This window comes from Marmota monax, unplaced genomic scaffold, assembly GCF_021218885.2.
Source record: "Marmota monax isolate L192 unplaced genomic scaffold, Marmota_monax_Labrador192_F-V1.1 WCK01_AAM20220418_F8-fsc00009, whole genome shotgun sequence".
Lineage (NCBI taxonomy): Eukaryota > Metazoa > Chordata > Mammalia > Rodentia > Sciuridae > Marmota > Marmota monax.
In genome coordinates this window covers 9,867,079-9,883,366 of record NW_026694710.1, presented here as the reverse complement: position 1 = coordinate 9,883,366, position 16,288 = coordinate 9,867,079, and the positions used below count along the sequence as shown (strand labels likewise).

The 16,288-nt window shown below is 46.7% G+C and overlaps 1 protein-coding gene across 1 annotated transcript; it reads left to right on the top strand.

Annotated features, from left to right (window-relative positions):
- The first annotated feature begins 7,736 nt into the window (after nt 1–7,736).
- Nucleotides 7,737–16,078, top strand: Smim20 (small integral membrane protein 20). The gene is made up of 3 exons (XM_046423843.2): nt 7,737–7,948; nt 14,596–14,652; nt 15,429–16,078. Exons 1-3 carry the CDS (start codon nt 7,840–7,842, stop codon nt 15,464–15,466), a joined length of 204 nt encoding a protein of 67 aa, XP_046279799.1. The 5' UTR covers nt 7,737–7,839; the 3' UTR covers nt 15,467–16,078.
- Nucleotides 16,079–16,288: the final 210 nt, after the last annotated feature.

Below are 16,288 nucleotides of genomic sequence, written 5' to 3'. Positions count from 1 at the left end.
TCCCCATCTGTAAAACAGTGCTAATGTCTGTCCTTCAGGGTAGAGATTGGAAGCGATCGTGTGTGATATTAGTTGAGGTCACCGTGCAGAGCGGAAAGACTTCATTAGTGTTTGTTGTTTGTGTGGTTATTACATTGAAAGCGTTGGATTAAATAAAATACGGTGTCTCATCTGGGGCTTAAAACCTTGTGAGACAGACACTAAATAACTGCTATACAAGGCGAACAGTCACAGTCACCGTAACTGGAATAATGGAAAAAGCACCATGAGCCATAATAGAGTGAGGACACTGTAATAGAGTGAGGACAGAGGCCAGGTTCCCTGTCACTGCTCCCCTCAAGAGGTGGTGTCTCCTTCCCCTTCCCTTGAAACTGGTCTGGTCCCTACAGCATGCAGTGGTGGTGACTGTGGGTGACCCCCAAGGCTAAACCATCAGGCTCCTGATTCTCTGAGGTGCCCCCTCTTAGACGCAAGCTGCCATCCTGAGACATGTCACCTATGTGTGATATAGTTGACACCTCAAGTGAGCATCAACCATCAGTTGCAGGAGTGAGCTCAGTTGGCCAGTCCAGCCAGCCGAGCCCCCAGATGACTTCAGCGGTCCCAGCACCCAGCCACACTTTGTGTTTTGGAAGAATGTCCAGTCAGGCAACAGAACTGTAAGAGACAATAAATCATTGTCACTTTTTTTGTTTTTTCTTTTTGCACCATAGATTTAACCTAGGAGCACTTTACCACTGAGCCACATCCCCAGCCCTTTTTATTTTTACTTTTATGAGACAGGGTCTTGCTGAATTGTTTGTGCTCCTCCTGCCTCGGCCTCCCGAGTGACTGGGATCACAGGCGTGCACCACAGTGCCCAGCTGAATCGTCGTTATTTTTAAGCAGTTAGTTTGGGGCAGTTAGTTATGCAGCCATGGATGATCCAAGTAGGAGTTTAGGAAAGAAGAGTTAATATCACATCAGGTAATAATGGGATGGCTCCTAGAGAAGTGGGATTTGAGAGTGTCCTTGGATAGGAAGGTGACTCTCGGGAGGCTCTTGGGAGGAAGTTATTCCAGAGAGAAGAAAGAGTGAGCATGGAAACCCAGAGGCTGCCCTCAAACAGACATGAGCTGTGGGCAGACCATGTTCGCTGAGAGGAAGGAAGGAAAGCTGGGAGGTGGTCAGGCCAGACCAGGTGGCCTCAGGACCTTCTCTTTGGTTATCAGTAAGCAAAACTTATTCTTGCTCTTCTGGGTGAAGGGGTCTTATGGGAAACAACAGGACATTATGGGTTAGGGAGGCAGCGAGCTGTGGAGAGAACACAGCCCACAAAGCATCTGGACCTGTCAGAGAGACGCCAGAACCAGAAGGTTGCTGTGGTGGCTCCCATCTCAGGTGGTTCCCTGGTGGCTCCCATCTCAGGCACCAGGAAATCCCAAGACCTTCACGTGGTTCGTGAGGCCCTTGGCAATGGGTCTCCTGCCCCGGCCTACTGTCCTTCGGTGTCCCCTTTGCTCACTCCCCTACGGTCACCGTGACTCCTTGGTCATCCCTGAAGAGCAAGCCCATTCCTGACTCCACGCTGTTCTTGCTTTCATAGGTCTCTCCATCTGGGTCCTAAATACCACGTCACCATTTTGCTTAGCTCAGAGAGCGGATTAGCTCTTCTTCATTGGGTACTCTGGCATCTCCTAAAGGCTGGTTGCCCCCCCAGCCCCCTGGCCTGCTCTACTTTCTTCCCAGAAATTAGGACTCCCTATCATTGACCTTTGAAACCTCTATCGTTGCCTCCCCAGCTGGACTGTATACTCCGTGACGGTGACGCCTTTGTCTAATGCCTGGAGAAGTTCTTGGCATGGAGCAGTGCCCGACACAAATGGTAGAAAACGATGAATGAATACATGAATCACAGGCAGCCTAGGGCTTAAGGTATCTGTTACTCTCCGGCAGGAGGAATTTGTGGATCTTCATTTTAATTCTCCTCCGTCGTTCTCTGCTTCCTGCTATTTCCAGACAATCCCGCGCCATCAACTCAGTGAGAGCTCTTCCCTCCCAGCTCCTGCTGACTCATAACCCGGCTCTCTCACAGCCCCCCCCCTCCCCTCCCTGCATCTGTCCAACTTCTGCTCCTGCGGCCTCCTCCTCCTCCTCCTCCTCCTCCCTGGCTTTCCAGGTGAAATTCCAAGATGGAGACTCCCGAGTGCGTGGGCCCACTCTCCATGGAGCCCAAGGTTTGGCCCTTGGACAGTGTTGTGGGTCAGATGCCCATGCTGACTCAGTTAGCAGTGGCCACAGGCCCAGAGCATGGCCGCCTAGCTGTGGAGAAGTACTGTGTCACTCAGCAGAGGTGCATGGAGGAGCAGGTGTCTTCAAGACCTGTTGGCTGTAGCCTGGAGGCCATGCTGAGGGAATCCTACCCTAGGGAGATGCTTAAGTCTTCTGAGCAGGGCAGTCATGGAACAGGTCTGTGTTTTCAAAAGATGACTTTAGCTACTGCTATGGTTTAGATCTGGTTTGACTATGTTTCCCATAGACTCAAAGAGAAGCATGGTCCTCAATGTGGTGATGTTAGGTGGTAGTGAAAGTTTTAAGAGGTGAATGGTCATTGGGGACATTGCCCTTGGAAGAACTGATAACATGACTCTTGAGAAGTGAGTTAGTTATAGTTATAAAAGAGTGAGACTTGCCTCTCTCCCCTTTCTGGCTTCTTGTTTCACTATGTGGTTACTTTTAACAGGTCCTCTCACCGTTGTGACCCTCACTGGAGCCTAAACTGAATTTTTAGTCTCCAAACTATGAGATAAATGAATCTATTTTCTTTATCAAGTCCTCAGTCTCAAGTATTTTGTTAGAACAGCAGAATACAGACTAACACAGCTACCCCAATGAATAATTTAGTGATAGAAGAAGGTGCTGTGTACAAGAATGGTTAGGAAGTCATGACCAGGGAGAGCAGATAAGGCCACCAACCATGTTGGGATCAAACCTGATGGGGAAGAGGAGCGAGGAAGTGGTCTTGAACCTGAAGCTGTCACTCGGCATGTGAATTCAGTAGAAAACTGAGTCTGAACTCTCTGGAATCATAAAGACACAAGTTAAAGCTAGCAGGTGCAGAGCATGGTAGGGGGCGAGTGAAGACAGACACCTGGGGATATCTCTTACATGGAAAGGGCAGGCAAAAGAAGAAAAACTAGACAAATGGTCTAAACTGGAAATACTTTCACAGATAAATAGAGACTCAGGGAGCCACAGCACCCCATAAAAACAGGTAAGCAGTTTCCCTATTTCTTATTCTCTGGCCTGGAGGATCTTGCATGAGACCTTGCTGTTCCGTATCTGAAGCGTCCAGGCTGTTTTCCCACAGCCAGGAAGGATTCTTCTTGGGAATCCACAATATTCTAAAAATATATCTGCAGGGCTGCAGTGCCACAATTAGTGTAGCTGCTGTCCCAGGAAACCCTCGTCACCATTTTGCTTAGATCAGAGAGCGGATTAACTTTGATGTCTGTCTGCACCCCTTGCAAGACACCACTGGCGGTCTGCTCCCTGCAAGCATTCAATCTTCACATCCAAGGGAAGAAGGAGAAAGTGCCGGGTAGGAGCCCAAACCAATTTTTTTTTTCAGTGATTGAGATGAAAATATGCACCCTAGGGGGCCTGACATATTTGACTTACATCTTCTCTCCAACTCTCCCCCTCCACAGAAGTACCTCCCCCAGACCCAAACTTCCTTTGGCTTTACCAAACATTAGCACAGCTCAGAAGCCCCAAGCCAGCATCTGTGCCATATGTCCTAAGTAATCGTGTTGATTTCTGTCTCTGTTAGGGCTCCTGGCGGCGTAAACTGAAACTGGCTCTGACCATCTGAAGTTCAAACACAGTTTACTGGAAACACATGGGAGTCCTGCAGAGCATCATGATCACTTGAGAATCACCCTGCAAAAGAGGTTCCAAGGGCCTAGGCAGGCAGGAGAGGGCCACAAGCTCATCAGAACATTAGCAATGGGATTAATTCGCTGTGACAACGCCACCTATATTTGTGTCACTGTCGTCTGAATTCTGGGAGAAAGAGATGAATAGGACTTGGTTGGGCCATGCCCATACCCCACAACACAGGCTCACTGACTGTGCAAGGTAGTTTAGATAAGGGGTTAAGAACTGGTCTCTGCAACCAGGTTTGAACCCTCACTCTGCCACTTACAAGCCATGTGACCTTGAGCAAGCCACTTTTGCTATGCCCCAGCCTCCTGCTCTGAAGGAGTCAATTATCCTCGTGACTGCACAGGGCAAGGGTCCTGCAGGTCCTGACACTAGTATTCTACTGCATGAGCAGTGCCCCCAGTGCAGGATTTGCTGGCCAACCAGGAAGGCCGGCCTGAAGAGTCATTCTCCAAAATACACCAGGAGCTGCTACCCGGTGAGGCAGAGGGTCAAGCAGCAGTCACTAGGCTGCCACATCTTCTCCCTCCACCAGGCTGGGATGCCACGTGGACAGCAGACACTGCTGCTTTCTTTGCTGCCTCCCCCAACACCTGAGCTTCTGGCACGCTGGATAGGGCTCAGGGAGCCACTGTAGAATTTGAGAATGTTCCTGAGCTGTCTTTATGAGAGATCAACTACTCCAGGGCTCTGCCCCGAGGAGGCACACAAGAACTACTTGCTGATGGAATTGATAGGATGGTGGGTGATGGAAAACCAGGGGAGTGTGATATTCTAAATAAACCTGTGCACATTGGGATCAAAGAAGGGAAGCTGTGTTTGGGGATCTGGTGGCTGGCAAGTGGTAAGTAACGGTGTTCTGGTGTGGTAAGGCTAATGATAGATTCTAATGACATAGAGGGGGTACTCATTTCTGCTGGACAGTTAATGGTTTCAGGTCATTATGATGGAGACAGAGAAGCCACTAGTCACTTGCCACATTACCTTGAGAGGGGGTGGCTCATCTGCCACAATGTCCTGTCTCAGCCTGCGAGGTAGTCATCAGAATGTCCCATTATCCTAGTCTCTTCCATTCTGACTGGTTGGTGGGTGGCACTTGGTTGGTTATTCTTCCAAGCTTGCTTACAGAGGTATCAGGAATCCCTGATCCCTGAACCCTGAAAGAGCTCCATTCTCCGGCTCTCAGTGACTCAGTCTAGACAATAGAGCAAACTTTGCCTCGAATTCTCATAGAAGTGTGAATCAAGTGAAACCACATCCATGGATATTTCATCTTCTGTTTGGAAAGAGACAGCCCAACTTCAACTGGCTTCTATAAAAGGGAGATGTGACGGCTCATCTGAGCAACCTAGGGGTAGCCTGTTTCAGGTACAGCTGGCTCAAGTGCAAAATGAGCATCTGGTTTCTGTCCATCTCTCAGCTCTCCTGCTGTATCAATTTCATTCTTAGTCCCTAAATTGTGCCCTCATTCCCTTGTAGCTACTATATCTCATGCCCTCAAGGTCAAGTCCAGCTATAGTAGAGTTGAGATAGTGTATGCTTGGCTAATGTGGGTTATATGACCAGGAAGATGAACTGCATTGGCCTCAATCCTATGCCAAACAATCTATGTATTATGGAGTTGGGGGTCTCCCAAGAAACCGAGGCAGAGCAAAAACTCTCTTCAAACTCTGATTCTTGGGATCAAGTCAGAAAGATTTCAGACATGTCACTTAGAATAATAGGAAGGAGTTTATTGAAGGGATCAGGAAATGGGAAAGGGGACACTCAAGGGAAAGAGTGGGTCCTCTCAGAGAGGAGGGTCAATGTGCCTCTCCTGTGCTCCAGTTTTATTGGGGATCCCAGAGAAGTTTCCAGAGAGTCCTGCACAGGTCCACCTCCAGACTTTTGACTGACAGCAGGGTGCCATCAGACTTTCAAGTCCCCACTGTTGTAGCAACTTTAGGTCACCTGGTCCCATGCTGAATCGTTCTAATTGGATTCTTAACCATATATTCTTAAAGATTTTTGTGGTTAGGAGAAACTATCCTTCTCTCCCAGAGTTTCAGGATCTGGTCACAAAAGTCTCCTTCAGGGTAACTTGGATTCCTCTTATCAATATTACTTTGGGCCTGCATTTCTCCTGTAGATAACAAGTAATTTTGCTGAGGAATGTGACATATCCTGTCCACTGAGACCAGGCAGGACTGCAGGTAAATTGCTTCTTGAAAAAGAAAGCATGTGGGGGTCAGCACAGTGGGCCCATTTTATGAAATTATTCTCTTAACCTAGTGTTCCCACCATCCTCATCTGTCTGTTCCCTACACACAGGCAAGGAAGCATGGCTGGGCTTGGCAATGCGCTTAACTTTCAGAGCTGGGAAGAAGTAGGATGGTGGCAGTGGGGGTGGGAGGAGCAGACCAGGAGTGTGAGGGGAGTGGTTTCCCAAAAGATATTGGGGCACTATTATTGGGAAAACGGGAGGTGGATCCTGGGTGCTAAAATGACAAATGCCTCTTACACCTGGGTGTTTTCTGTCATGTGAAGTAAAGCATGTATCACAGCTTCCCTCTTTGCTGCGACGACTTTTCTCCGTATCCAACAAGCTTCCGCAGGTGCCTGAGGAGCAGCCACCTCACTACACAATCATCTGTCTTCCCCGTCTGAACTCCGTAGCCCTCAGGCCTGTATCACTCATCGGCAATGGGCTGTGTTGATCATTATTTATCTTTTCATGTATAGGTTCTGTGGCAGGATCCTGGAAAGCAGGGGTCACATCTTATTCATCTTGTGTCCCCCATGGCACTTTGCCTGGTGTTTGGGGCATAGCGAATAGTCCATAAATCTGCCAACAGATCAAACAGCTGATTTATATGCTTCCAGAGCTACAACAGTAGATGGTAGCTTGATTCAACTACCAAACTTCAAAGACAGAGGAAACTGTAGATCTCCACACCATTTCGAAAAGATGGTGAAGTCTACCACGAGCTGGACGATCTCTCAGCTCGCTGGTTTAATCCTCGAATCAGTAGGCTCAGTTCACTTTTCTGGACTAAATAATGGGGTCAAGATAAATATCCCCTGTGCTTCCCAGCCCCAGCTGCTGGCATCATGTCTATCTACAAAGGATTGGGCGAAGGTCCCTTGGGCAGGCGGTGTTCAGATACAGCCCATCTGTAAGGGGCACAGGTGCAGAGGATAGCAATCACAGAAGAGGAAGCAGAAGTCTGTCCTCAGTGGCCTCCACCTAAGGCAATGAGCCAGAGCCCCATGGTCTCATCCCTAGGACTGGCTGCTGGCTCTCTGCCCTTTTCAGACCCCCATTTATCTCCTATCGTCCTCAGGAATCCTGATATCTCAGTACAGGGAACTGGGAGAGCAGGGGACCCTCAGGGAAGCCCAGGGACTTGTCTGAAGCTGTGCATGCAGCCATGGTCCCCTCACCGGTAAACTGAGCCTGCTGACTTGAGGATTAAACCAGCGAGCTGTAGAGATGGTCCAGCTCGTGGCAGACGTTCACTAAAAGACAGACAAGTGCGGAAGGACAAGAGGGCGTGGTTGGTAGTGGAGGGAGTGAGGTTTGGAGGTGGTGAGTGGAGCGGTGGAAAGCGGAGCCCGGCCCCCGGCAGGGAAGAGGGCCGGTGAGATTCCGCGGGGGATGAAGCTCAACAAGAGCCCTGGCAGCAACCCAGCCCTCGCGCTCGGCCCGCGCCAGGGGCAGTCGGGCAAAGAGGGGAGGGCGGCTGCGGGCCCGAGGCCCCGCCCAGTCCCCGCCCACCCTAGGCCCCGCCCCGGCTCCACCCCGCGCCCCGCCCCAAGGCCCGGAAGCGAAAGCCGCTCCGCCTCTTCCGAGCCGGGTCGCGGCCTGGGCGGGCAGAGCGAGGCTTCCGAGGGTGAGGGTGCCCTCGCGGGTCTGGGCAGCCCCCGCCGGGCAACATGTCCCGGAACCTGCGCACCGCGCTCATTTTCGGCGGTTTCGTCTCCCTGGTCGGCGCCGCTTTCTACCCCATCTACTTCCGGCCCCTAATGAGGCTGGAGGAGTACCGTGAGTGACCTCTGGCCCCAGTCACTACCCCCTTCACCCCCACCCGACCAGTCAGTTCCACGTGGTGTCTTGGAAAGAGCTGGGCTGAGTCGGGCAGAGCAGGTTCGAACCCAGCAGCATACAGCTTTGTGACTGCGACCAAGTGGTTCAACCTCTCAGACCCTCAGCCTTCTCTTCTGAGGTGTCTCTGCACCATCAGTAGTCAGCTTTTGGGAGCTTCAGAGATGATGAGATATATGAAATCAGTCTGCACATAGTAGGTCAACCTAATGTTAATTCACATTCATAGTTAACACAAGGTTTAATATGCTATGTCAGATTAGGTGTAGGTTGGATCATTTAATTTGTACAACCTCCCTTGAAGTAGAAGTTATCACCCATTTTACAGATGGGGAAACTGAAGCCCAGAGAGGTGGTATAACTTGCCCAAGGTCACACAGTAAGTGGCAAGGCAGATATTCTAACCTAGGCTTCTGTTGCAACCTCTTCCATACACCCAGGCTGGGAATGGTGATATAGCAGGGAGACAGATGGAACTCCCCTCATCCTGAGCTGAAAGGTGTTGGTATTGCCCTTCATTTCCATTCCCAAAGATGTTTTTGAGTGGAAATATTTCAAACCTAAGCTGCTAACCTGGTTTTTTAGCGTTTTTTTTTTTCTCTTTTTCTTCCTCAAATCGTTTTTCAGATTGCACTGGTTTCCTTCATTTTAAGCTGGTTGCTCACATGACAATGGTGAATATCCTGGGAGTAATTTTCCTCCTTAATCATTCAAGTCCTATCATTCTAAAAGCCAAACTCTCCTTCCTTGAGACCTATACCTCAGCAAGGATTAGCACTTTGATACATCTGAAACCATCTGTCAGAGAGAAAATATTAAGCATTAGAGGCTCATTTTGTTCTCCAGGAAACCTGAATCATCTTGAAGATGGAAGAGGGCCAGCCCTGCCCCTGGAGAATATTAGTGGAGGCTGAAAGCTTGGTGATTTGAAGGCAAAAGCTCCATGTAAATGTTCGGCCCATTACAGATGCTACAGCATTTGATTTCTGGAAGCAGAGCATTTAGTACACACTCCAGTTTCCTTGTAGCTGCTTTCATCGGCCAGGTCTGAAATGGCCTCTGTACGTTCTGCTTTCCAGCCTGTCTGCATGCCCCTGACTGGGAGTAAATATGGGTCTGCATAATCTGCTTCCGTTTATTTACATCCTGTAGAATTGAACTTGGGACAAAGCATCTGCTTTGGTCCCATTAGAAAGTTTCAGAGCCAGCATCCAGCATCGTGGTGCACACCTGTAATCCCAGCAGCTTGGGAGGCTGAGGTAGGAGGATCGCTAGTTCAAAGCCAGCCTCAGCATCTTAGCAACTAAAGTTGCCCTAAGCAACTCAGTGAAACCCTGTCTCTAAATAATATATGAAAAAAGGCTGGGGATGTGCCTCAATGCCCCTGGGTTCAGTCCCCAGTTCCAAAAAAAAACCCCAAAAAGTTTCAGTTGTGAAGACTAGAGCAGTGGTTTCCAACTGGGAATGTTTTTGTCCCTGAGGACATTTGACCCTATCTAGAGACATCTTGGTCCTCACAACTAGGGGAGGAGTGGGGGAGTGTAGTACAGGTATGTACTGGATAGAAGCCAGAATACCCTTCTGCAGTGCACAGGACAGTCCCCTGTGGCAAAGGATTACCTAGCCCCAATTGTGAAAGGTACCTTGATCTAGGGAGAATGGTTTTACCTCCACTGTTGCTGGGAGGGATGGGGAGCCAGGAGAGACTGGGTCAGGGAAGGTACTGGACAGAGACAGTCCTCGAGGAGAGTTGGTATGAACTCCTAATCTCATGCACAGAACTGTCTTGGCCACCTCTTCTACCAGCTCCCTCTGTTCCTCAGGGTTGGGGCATACTGAGGAGAAGGCCACAGTTCTTGGAAGGTTAGGGCAGGAGCCCAGTACCTGAAAACTGGATTACTAGTGAAAAACAGGATTTGAATCCAGAGCTTGCAGAGAACAAGCCCCAGCCATGAGCTGGAACATCAGGTCACTTTGGATCCTTTGGTGGGGCCAGTTGGGGTTTGGGGAGTATGGGGACAGGAATGTTCCAAGGTCACTGCTGGAATAAGCAGAAAAGGGGCAAAAGAGTACTTGGGTAAAGTAGAGCCAAGGAGCTTTTCCGTGTTTGCCAATCGGCGGCCACTGTCACAGCGTGCCTTACAGGACTTCATGTTGACGTTCAGTGCATCCGCAGCTCTTTCATTAACTCAGCAAGACTTTGCCCAGTGTTGCATGAAGAGCATGGTCAGTTCTGTAGCTGATACTCAAGTACTGCGGTGAGCCCTGGGGAGGTGGCAGTTGGCCTTGGGGGTCAGTGATCCCAAACCAGAAGTGTGGTTCCAGGTTTGCTGTTCTCTGGCAGGAGCCCTGGACGTTGCTTTCAGCTTTCATCCTGTTGCATAGCGTGGTTTGTCTAAAGAGCACTTTTAGGGAACGGTGCAGATGGCTGGAACTAGAAGCCTAATTTGTTTGAATTCTAGAACCAGGCGGTGATCCTGAACATGGCCTTTTAGAAAGAACATGCATTTTAGGCATTGAGACCAGCTGGTAGTAAACTGAGAATGAAAAATCATTTTCATGACCGTGTTCATTTTTAATTTTAATTAGATGTGCATAAGCATAAAATCAGGGTTGTTTTTTTTTTTTTTGCCAGAAGAAGCTTTAACTCATCCATTCCTTCATTTGGGTGACTCATTCAAGGTCACCCAGCATGTTAATTGCTGAGTGGACACCAGACCCCAACTCCCCCACCCTTGTCTGCTAATGCTTTGCCACAGTGTCTTTAAGACAATGAAACATGTTCCAGAGTCAGTCCCATTCTCGGGTTGCACCCTGCTGCCCCGTTTCAGAACAAGGTGCAGGAAATCCATTGGTGTGGAAATCTTCTTGCCTTGCAAGGGCATTTCCCATCACATGCTAGGGCTTAGAAAGTGCTCTTCATTCCTCTTACCTTATAACCAGCCGACACTCACAGACTCCAGCCTTGGATTCTCGCTGGTGTTGCGAAGCCCCCCCCCCCCCCCAATAGTTCACAGTGTAGAAGGAGCCTGTGATTCAGGTGGCCCTTTGGCTCCCTTCACCCAGCTAGTTCACACAGCTATCGTGGCGGGTGGATTCTTCTCAGCCTCTGGCTCACAGGTGCTCTTGTGGCCATCTGGGCTCTTGGCCTCTGGTTCACACTTGCTAGTACTGCCATTTGATCCTGTTAGCCTCTGTTCTCATTTGCTGCTGTTGTGGTGTGGTGTGTCCCTGGCCTGTGGTTCACGCCTGCTGTTAGGGCCACTTGGTTCCCCTTAGCTTCAGGTCATGCTTGCTTCCAGTTCTGGACTCCCCCGCAGCAGGGTGTGTGCCAGACACCACAGCAGAATGGGAACACAAAGTATCTTTTCTAAAAATTTGTGTTTTTAAAGGATTACTTTGAATTAATCAACATGGAACAGTCTCACTGTTGTTGGGCTTTCTTACATGTGTGTTTTACTCTTGCTTTTTTTTTTTCTAATAAGAAAAACCCAAACTAACAGAAAAATTCCAAGAATAGTACAGTAGGTTGCTCTGTCCTTCACCGAGGCTCACCAGTGGTTAACATTTGCCGCATTTGCTTTCTCCCCTGTAGGTAATACACACATGCATACAGGTATTTACACACACAGTTATAGTTACGTATGTATTACAATTACTGCTACTGTTTTGCTTAACTCTGTGAGACAAAATTGAAGACAGTGTGAGCTTTTGTTCCTAAACACTTTAGCCTTTCTAAGAACAGGGACCTTCTCTTACCTAATCACAGTAGTCTTCCAATCAGGAAATTCAATATTGATAACAATGTTAGCATCTAATGCATATCCATATACAAATTTAGCATTTTTTCCAGTGATGTCACGTTATGAGTTGCTTTATTTCAACTCATAATTGGCAGGAAAAGATGGGGGGGAGAGAGATTGCCAAGGTCCTATTTTGTACCTATTTCTGTCTTCCCACTACTCTTTCCTTAGAGCACCCCTAGCTAGTAGCTCCCAGGTTGCTGAGGGAACTGGCCCTTAAATATATTGCATTTGTTTGTAGGACTGTCAACGTTAAATATAGTAACAAGCCACACACTAGATTTATTTTCTAATATGGACATTTAATATAAGGATATGTTTTCATTTTCAAAGACTTAAAATTATTAGGTGGATTCTCTTACTACTGTATGAAATCAGCCACCTGCATGTGTAAACAACTTTAATAATAGGGCTTGGCCCTTTGACTAGAGATAAGGATTCTCAATTAAAACTACAAATCAAACCAGTGCCTTAGCACCAGGGGGCAGAGTCGGGCTTGCTGAGACACCAGAGTGGGGAATTTTTCCAACCCAGAGTCCCATAGTTGGCTTTTAATCATTTCACTCAGGATAGAAACATGCTCATGACTAAAGTCAGTAATTAGCTTATTTGTCCATGCCATTCAATCCCTGGCTTTCACCATTGCCCTTTTCCTGTGGTTTTTATAAATTTGCGATTTCTCCAGTGATAATAGAAATCTGTCCACCTCATCAAGTTCTACTGGCTAAATCCTGAGAGAACGAGTTTGAGTTTCTGTCTTCCTTTTAGCATATTCTGCATTCACAAATAAGGTGTCTTTGTGTGGAATCATGAATTTACATAAGACTGCTTTGGCCTCAGAGTATTTATAAAACATTAATGGATTAAAGAACCAGCGGATGTAGATAGGATGCTAATACCTGGGTATTGCTTGGTAGGGACTGGTTGAAATGCCTGTCCAGGCCAGACTGCAGAGGTGTCTGCATTAGGACAAGGATTAGAAAGAGATTATGGTCTATTTAAAACAAATCCTCAGCCTCTTTCCAGCCTCATTAGCAGTTAGCAAGAAAGTGTGGAGACAGGGATTCCTTTCTCTTCACTTGATTCTCCATTGCATCATAAGAGGTTAGAACACAATTAGGCATTCTGTCCCTGCCACCCGAAGTTGGCTTCCTCTCATGCTTGGCAGTCTGCCAGCGTGTTTGGCGTCGCAATACCTGCTAAAGAATGTTCCGGTGTACCAGGGTGACTGCTTTTCTTAAATTTGTACATCTCAAATACCTTCTGACAATTATCTTTCAAAAGGCATCTCTGCCCTCTTTCATTATATCAGAGAATAGGCCTTTTAGATCTGGAAAATTATCGGGTTTTGTTCCTGGCAAGACTGATGACAGTGTGTGTGATCTTTTATGAGTTGGCATTTTCTCGAGCATGTTTGGGACATCCATACTTTGAGACTTACATATGGACAGTGTGGTCGGGCTCAGTCCTACAAGGGTTACTGTCTAGGCAATGAGAACACCTTTTGTGTTATCTCAGAAAGTCTAACACCTTAGAGGCCCCTTATCACCCACTTGTGTCGGAAAAAGTCTCTTGGCATATCTAGGTTCAGAGAGTCTTGGTTAGCCACCTGCTGCTTTCAGAGAGGTGGGAAGGCAACCAGGCCATTGTCTCTAATTGGTGTCTTCTCCCTGTCCTTCTTAGAACTGGATACCAAGATCCCCATCAGCTCCATTGCCCAGTGTTTTATTTGCCAAAGCAATACTTAGCGCTGATAAAACTATCTGGTCATTTAGGATTGGCTTTCTGTCACATCACTTAGAAGCAAGTTCAGTGAATCTTAAGACTGGGGAAAACCCTGCTTCTTGTACCTTTATGCTTGTGTAACTTTATGAGAATCCAGAGGCCAAAATAAAGAAAATAGCCTAATATTAAATAAGAGCTAAATGTGGACTAAAGAAATGCTTGTCTGTCTGATTAAAACAGAGGTCTGATTACAACATTTGATTACTATAATTTAGTAGTAAACATTCTTTGGCTCCCCAAGTCTTTCTTCTAAAAAGCTCCCATTTGTTTGTCAAGATACTTAAAATAATAAGTCTTTTGTTGTCACAGTCCTCGGGTTTATTCTCAACCACTTAGAAAGATGTGTCAGAGCTCTTGAAGCCCACAGTCATAAAATGCCCAATTTCTCTTGGCCCTGGCCTGTTGGACATCTCCAAAGAGATCGGCTTCGCCGCCTAGCTACAACGCGCTTGCTAATTGGCACAGCACCTGCAATCAATTAGGGAAGCTTCAATTATCCAAACCAAAGCCACCCACCCAAAGATTAATTTTCTGCTCTATTTCCTATCAAAAACATAGCATATTTAGCTCTGCGTCTAGTCCTTCAGTGGAGTGCGTTTTAGACATACAAACGACATCATTTTCTTGTTAATTGTACTTGTTCCTTCATTTCAGCAGCCTTCCGCTTGTAATATCACGCCCACCAGTTCTTTCAAAATTGTTCTTTTTCTGTTGTTTTGTTGCCTTTCCAAAATGCTGAGATCACAGGAAAAAGATGTTAGTTGGGAGCTTTTCTTTTGAAGTTGGGAGCTTGCTTTTTTTTTTTAATTGAAAATACCCCATCTTTTTGCATTATAGGATCTTACTTCCACAACCTAAAAGCCTTGAGTTGCCACATCTCTGAATTTAATAACACATAAATATTGTTGCTAATTGTCCCATGTCATAGGCTGATGTAAATACAAAGATTTCTCTCTCTCTCCTCCTCCTGAAGAGTAATTGTTCTGTTGTGTTTCTCAGAGAAGGAACAGGCCATAAATCGGGCTGGTATTGTTCAAGAAGATGTGCAGCCACCAGGTAAACTAAAGAAAAACCAATCCAAACGGAGTCCCCCTGGTCCCTTTGTGCTGTGTGGTTTGTGTGGGCTTTGCCATGGAGGGGCGAGAAGGTGTAGAAACTAGATTGTGATTTTGCTACTTACTTCATAATAGTTGCCATTTTTTTTATAGCTGTTATCTAAGACTTCATTTTCAGATTTCACTGCAGAATACTTATTGCAAGTTTGCGGGTCCCTCTGTTGCATCTGATAAATAAGCGTAAGAATGTAACAAGTATACAGTTAAACAGGAAGCATGGGTAGCTGTTTTGCAGAAGTATTTACCATGTACCTATTTAAACCCTGCCCTCACAGGAAAATCGCATTTACTTGTGAGCTATTTTAATTGATGTGGGATTGGGCTTTATGCAAAAGCCCAAAAAAGCTCCCTTCATGGCTGAGTAGGTCAGTCCTTTAAGATGATCCAAGTTGGCTGAGAATGAGAGGTTTCCAGCTTATTAACCAAAACTCTCATAATCTGTGGCAACATTCTTTCTTTCTTTATTTTAACTAGGCCAGATCTGTATCTTCCTGTTATGGGGCGATTTCTGAGCTGTTTAGATGCCCCTTGTGGCTGCCATGTGGCTGGGTGGCTTCCCAGTCATTTCACTCCTGGGTTCCAGCAACTGGCTCTTGCTCTCAGACCCCATGGGAGTCGCACTACTCAGTGCCATGGATGTCGTTTTGTTGGTTTGGATTTGAGGGGGTGCTGGGACATTTATAATATATCTTGAGATATTCATGTTTCTTCCTATAGGGTTGAAGGTGTGGTCTGATCCCTTCGGCAGGAAATGAGAAGGCCACCACCAGCTTTGATTGTGGAAGGAGACATCTGCATGCTTTTGACTCAGCATTGATAGAGTAAACCACCTCACTAGAGAGATGGCTGGAGGAGAAAGTGAAAGCTGTCAGTAAGAGGCCTGTAATAAAGACTGTGCACAAGGACTGACATTCCCTCAAGAATCAGAAAAATCCTGGAACACACTACACCATTAGGAAGGTTTTCATGACTCGGCTGACTTTGTTGCACTCTTGCAAGGCCATTCGCAGGAGATTTGCTCGTCACTGAGTCTTCATCACTAGCCGAGCTGTGCTACAAATGCATAGAACTCGTGGGCTTAAGGAGGTCCACGCTTCTTTGCCCCTCCAAATGAGAGATTTTGAACTGCCTCCTGTGGCTCTTTGAAAATGGTCAAGTTGATAAAGCTCTTTGAGGACAAGGTACTTTGTGCATTTAAAAAATACCCCATTCATCTCAACCATCTCTTGTTAAAAGATTACTCCATGTTAGAAAAAAAAAATGCAAAGTGAATCAAACTAGACCAGTGCGCATGTGTAGAAGAAATCAGTGGTGAATTAACAAAAGTGAAAATGTGTCTATTAAAATGATTTATTTTTACTTTGCAATGGTGTATTATTTTTTTCATAAATCTTTTTGTAAACTAAATTATACACCAAGAAGTACTGTTTGATTAGACATTTGTGAAGTGTTCACCTGTTTGTTTGCATTATAAGTGAACATTTTAAAGGTAAATAGCACATTTGTTGAGACAAACATTGAATTCTCTGCAGGTACCTTCCCAGGTGCTGCAGTAATGAAAGTGAGAATTGATTCTT

Bases quoted from the DNA above. Each gene is read 5' to 3' on its own strand.
- Smim20 (XM_046423843.2), top strand. From the start codon at position 7,840: ATGTCCCGGAACCTGCGCACCGCGCTCATTTTCGGCGGTTTCGTCTCC. The intron at 7,949-14,595 runs GTGAGTGACCTC...TGTGTTTCTCAG, and splicing joins AATGAGGCTGGAGGAGTACC to AGAAGGAACAGGCCATAAAT. The intron at 14,653-15,428 runs GTAAACTAAAGA...TTCTTCCTATAG, and splicing joins AGAAGATGTGCAGCCACCAG to GGTTGAAGGTGTGGTCTGAT.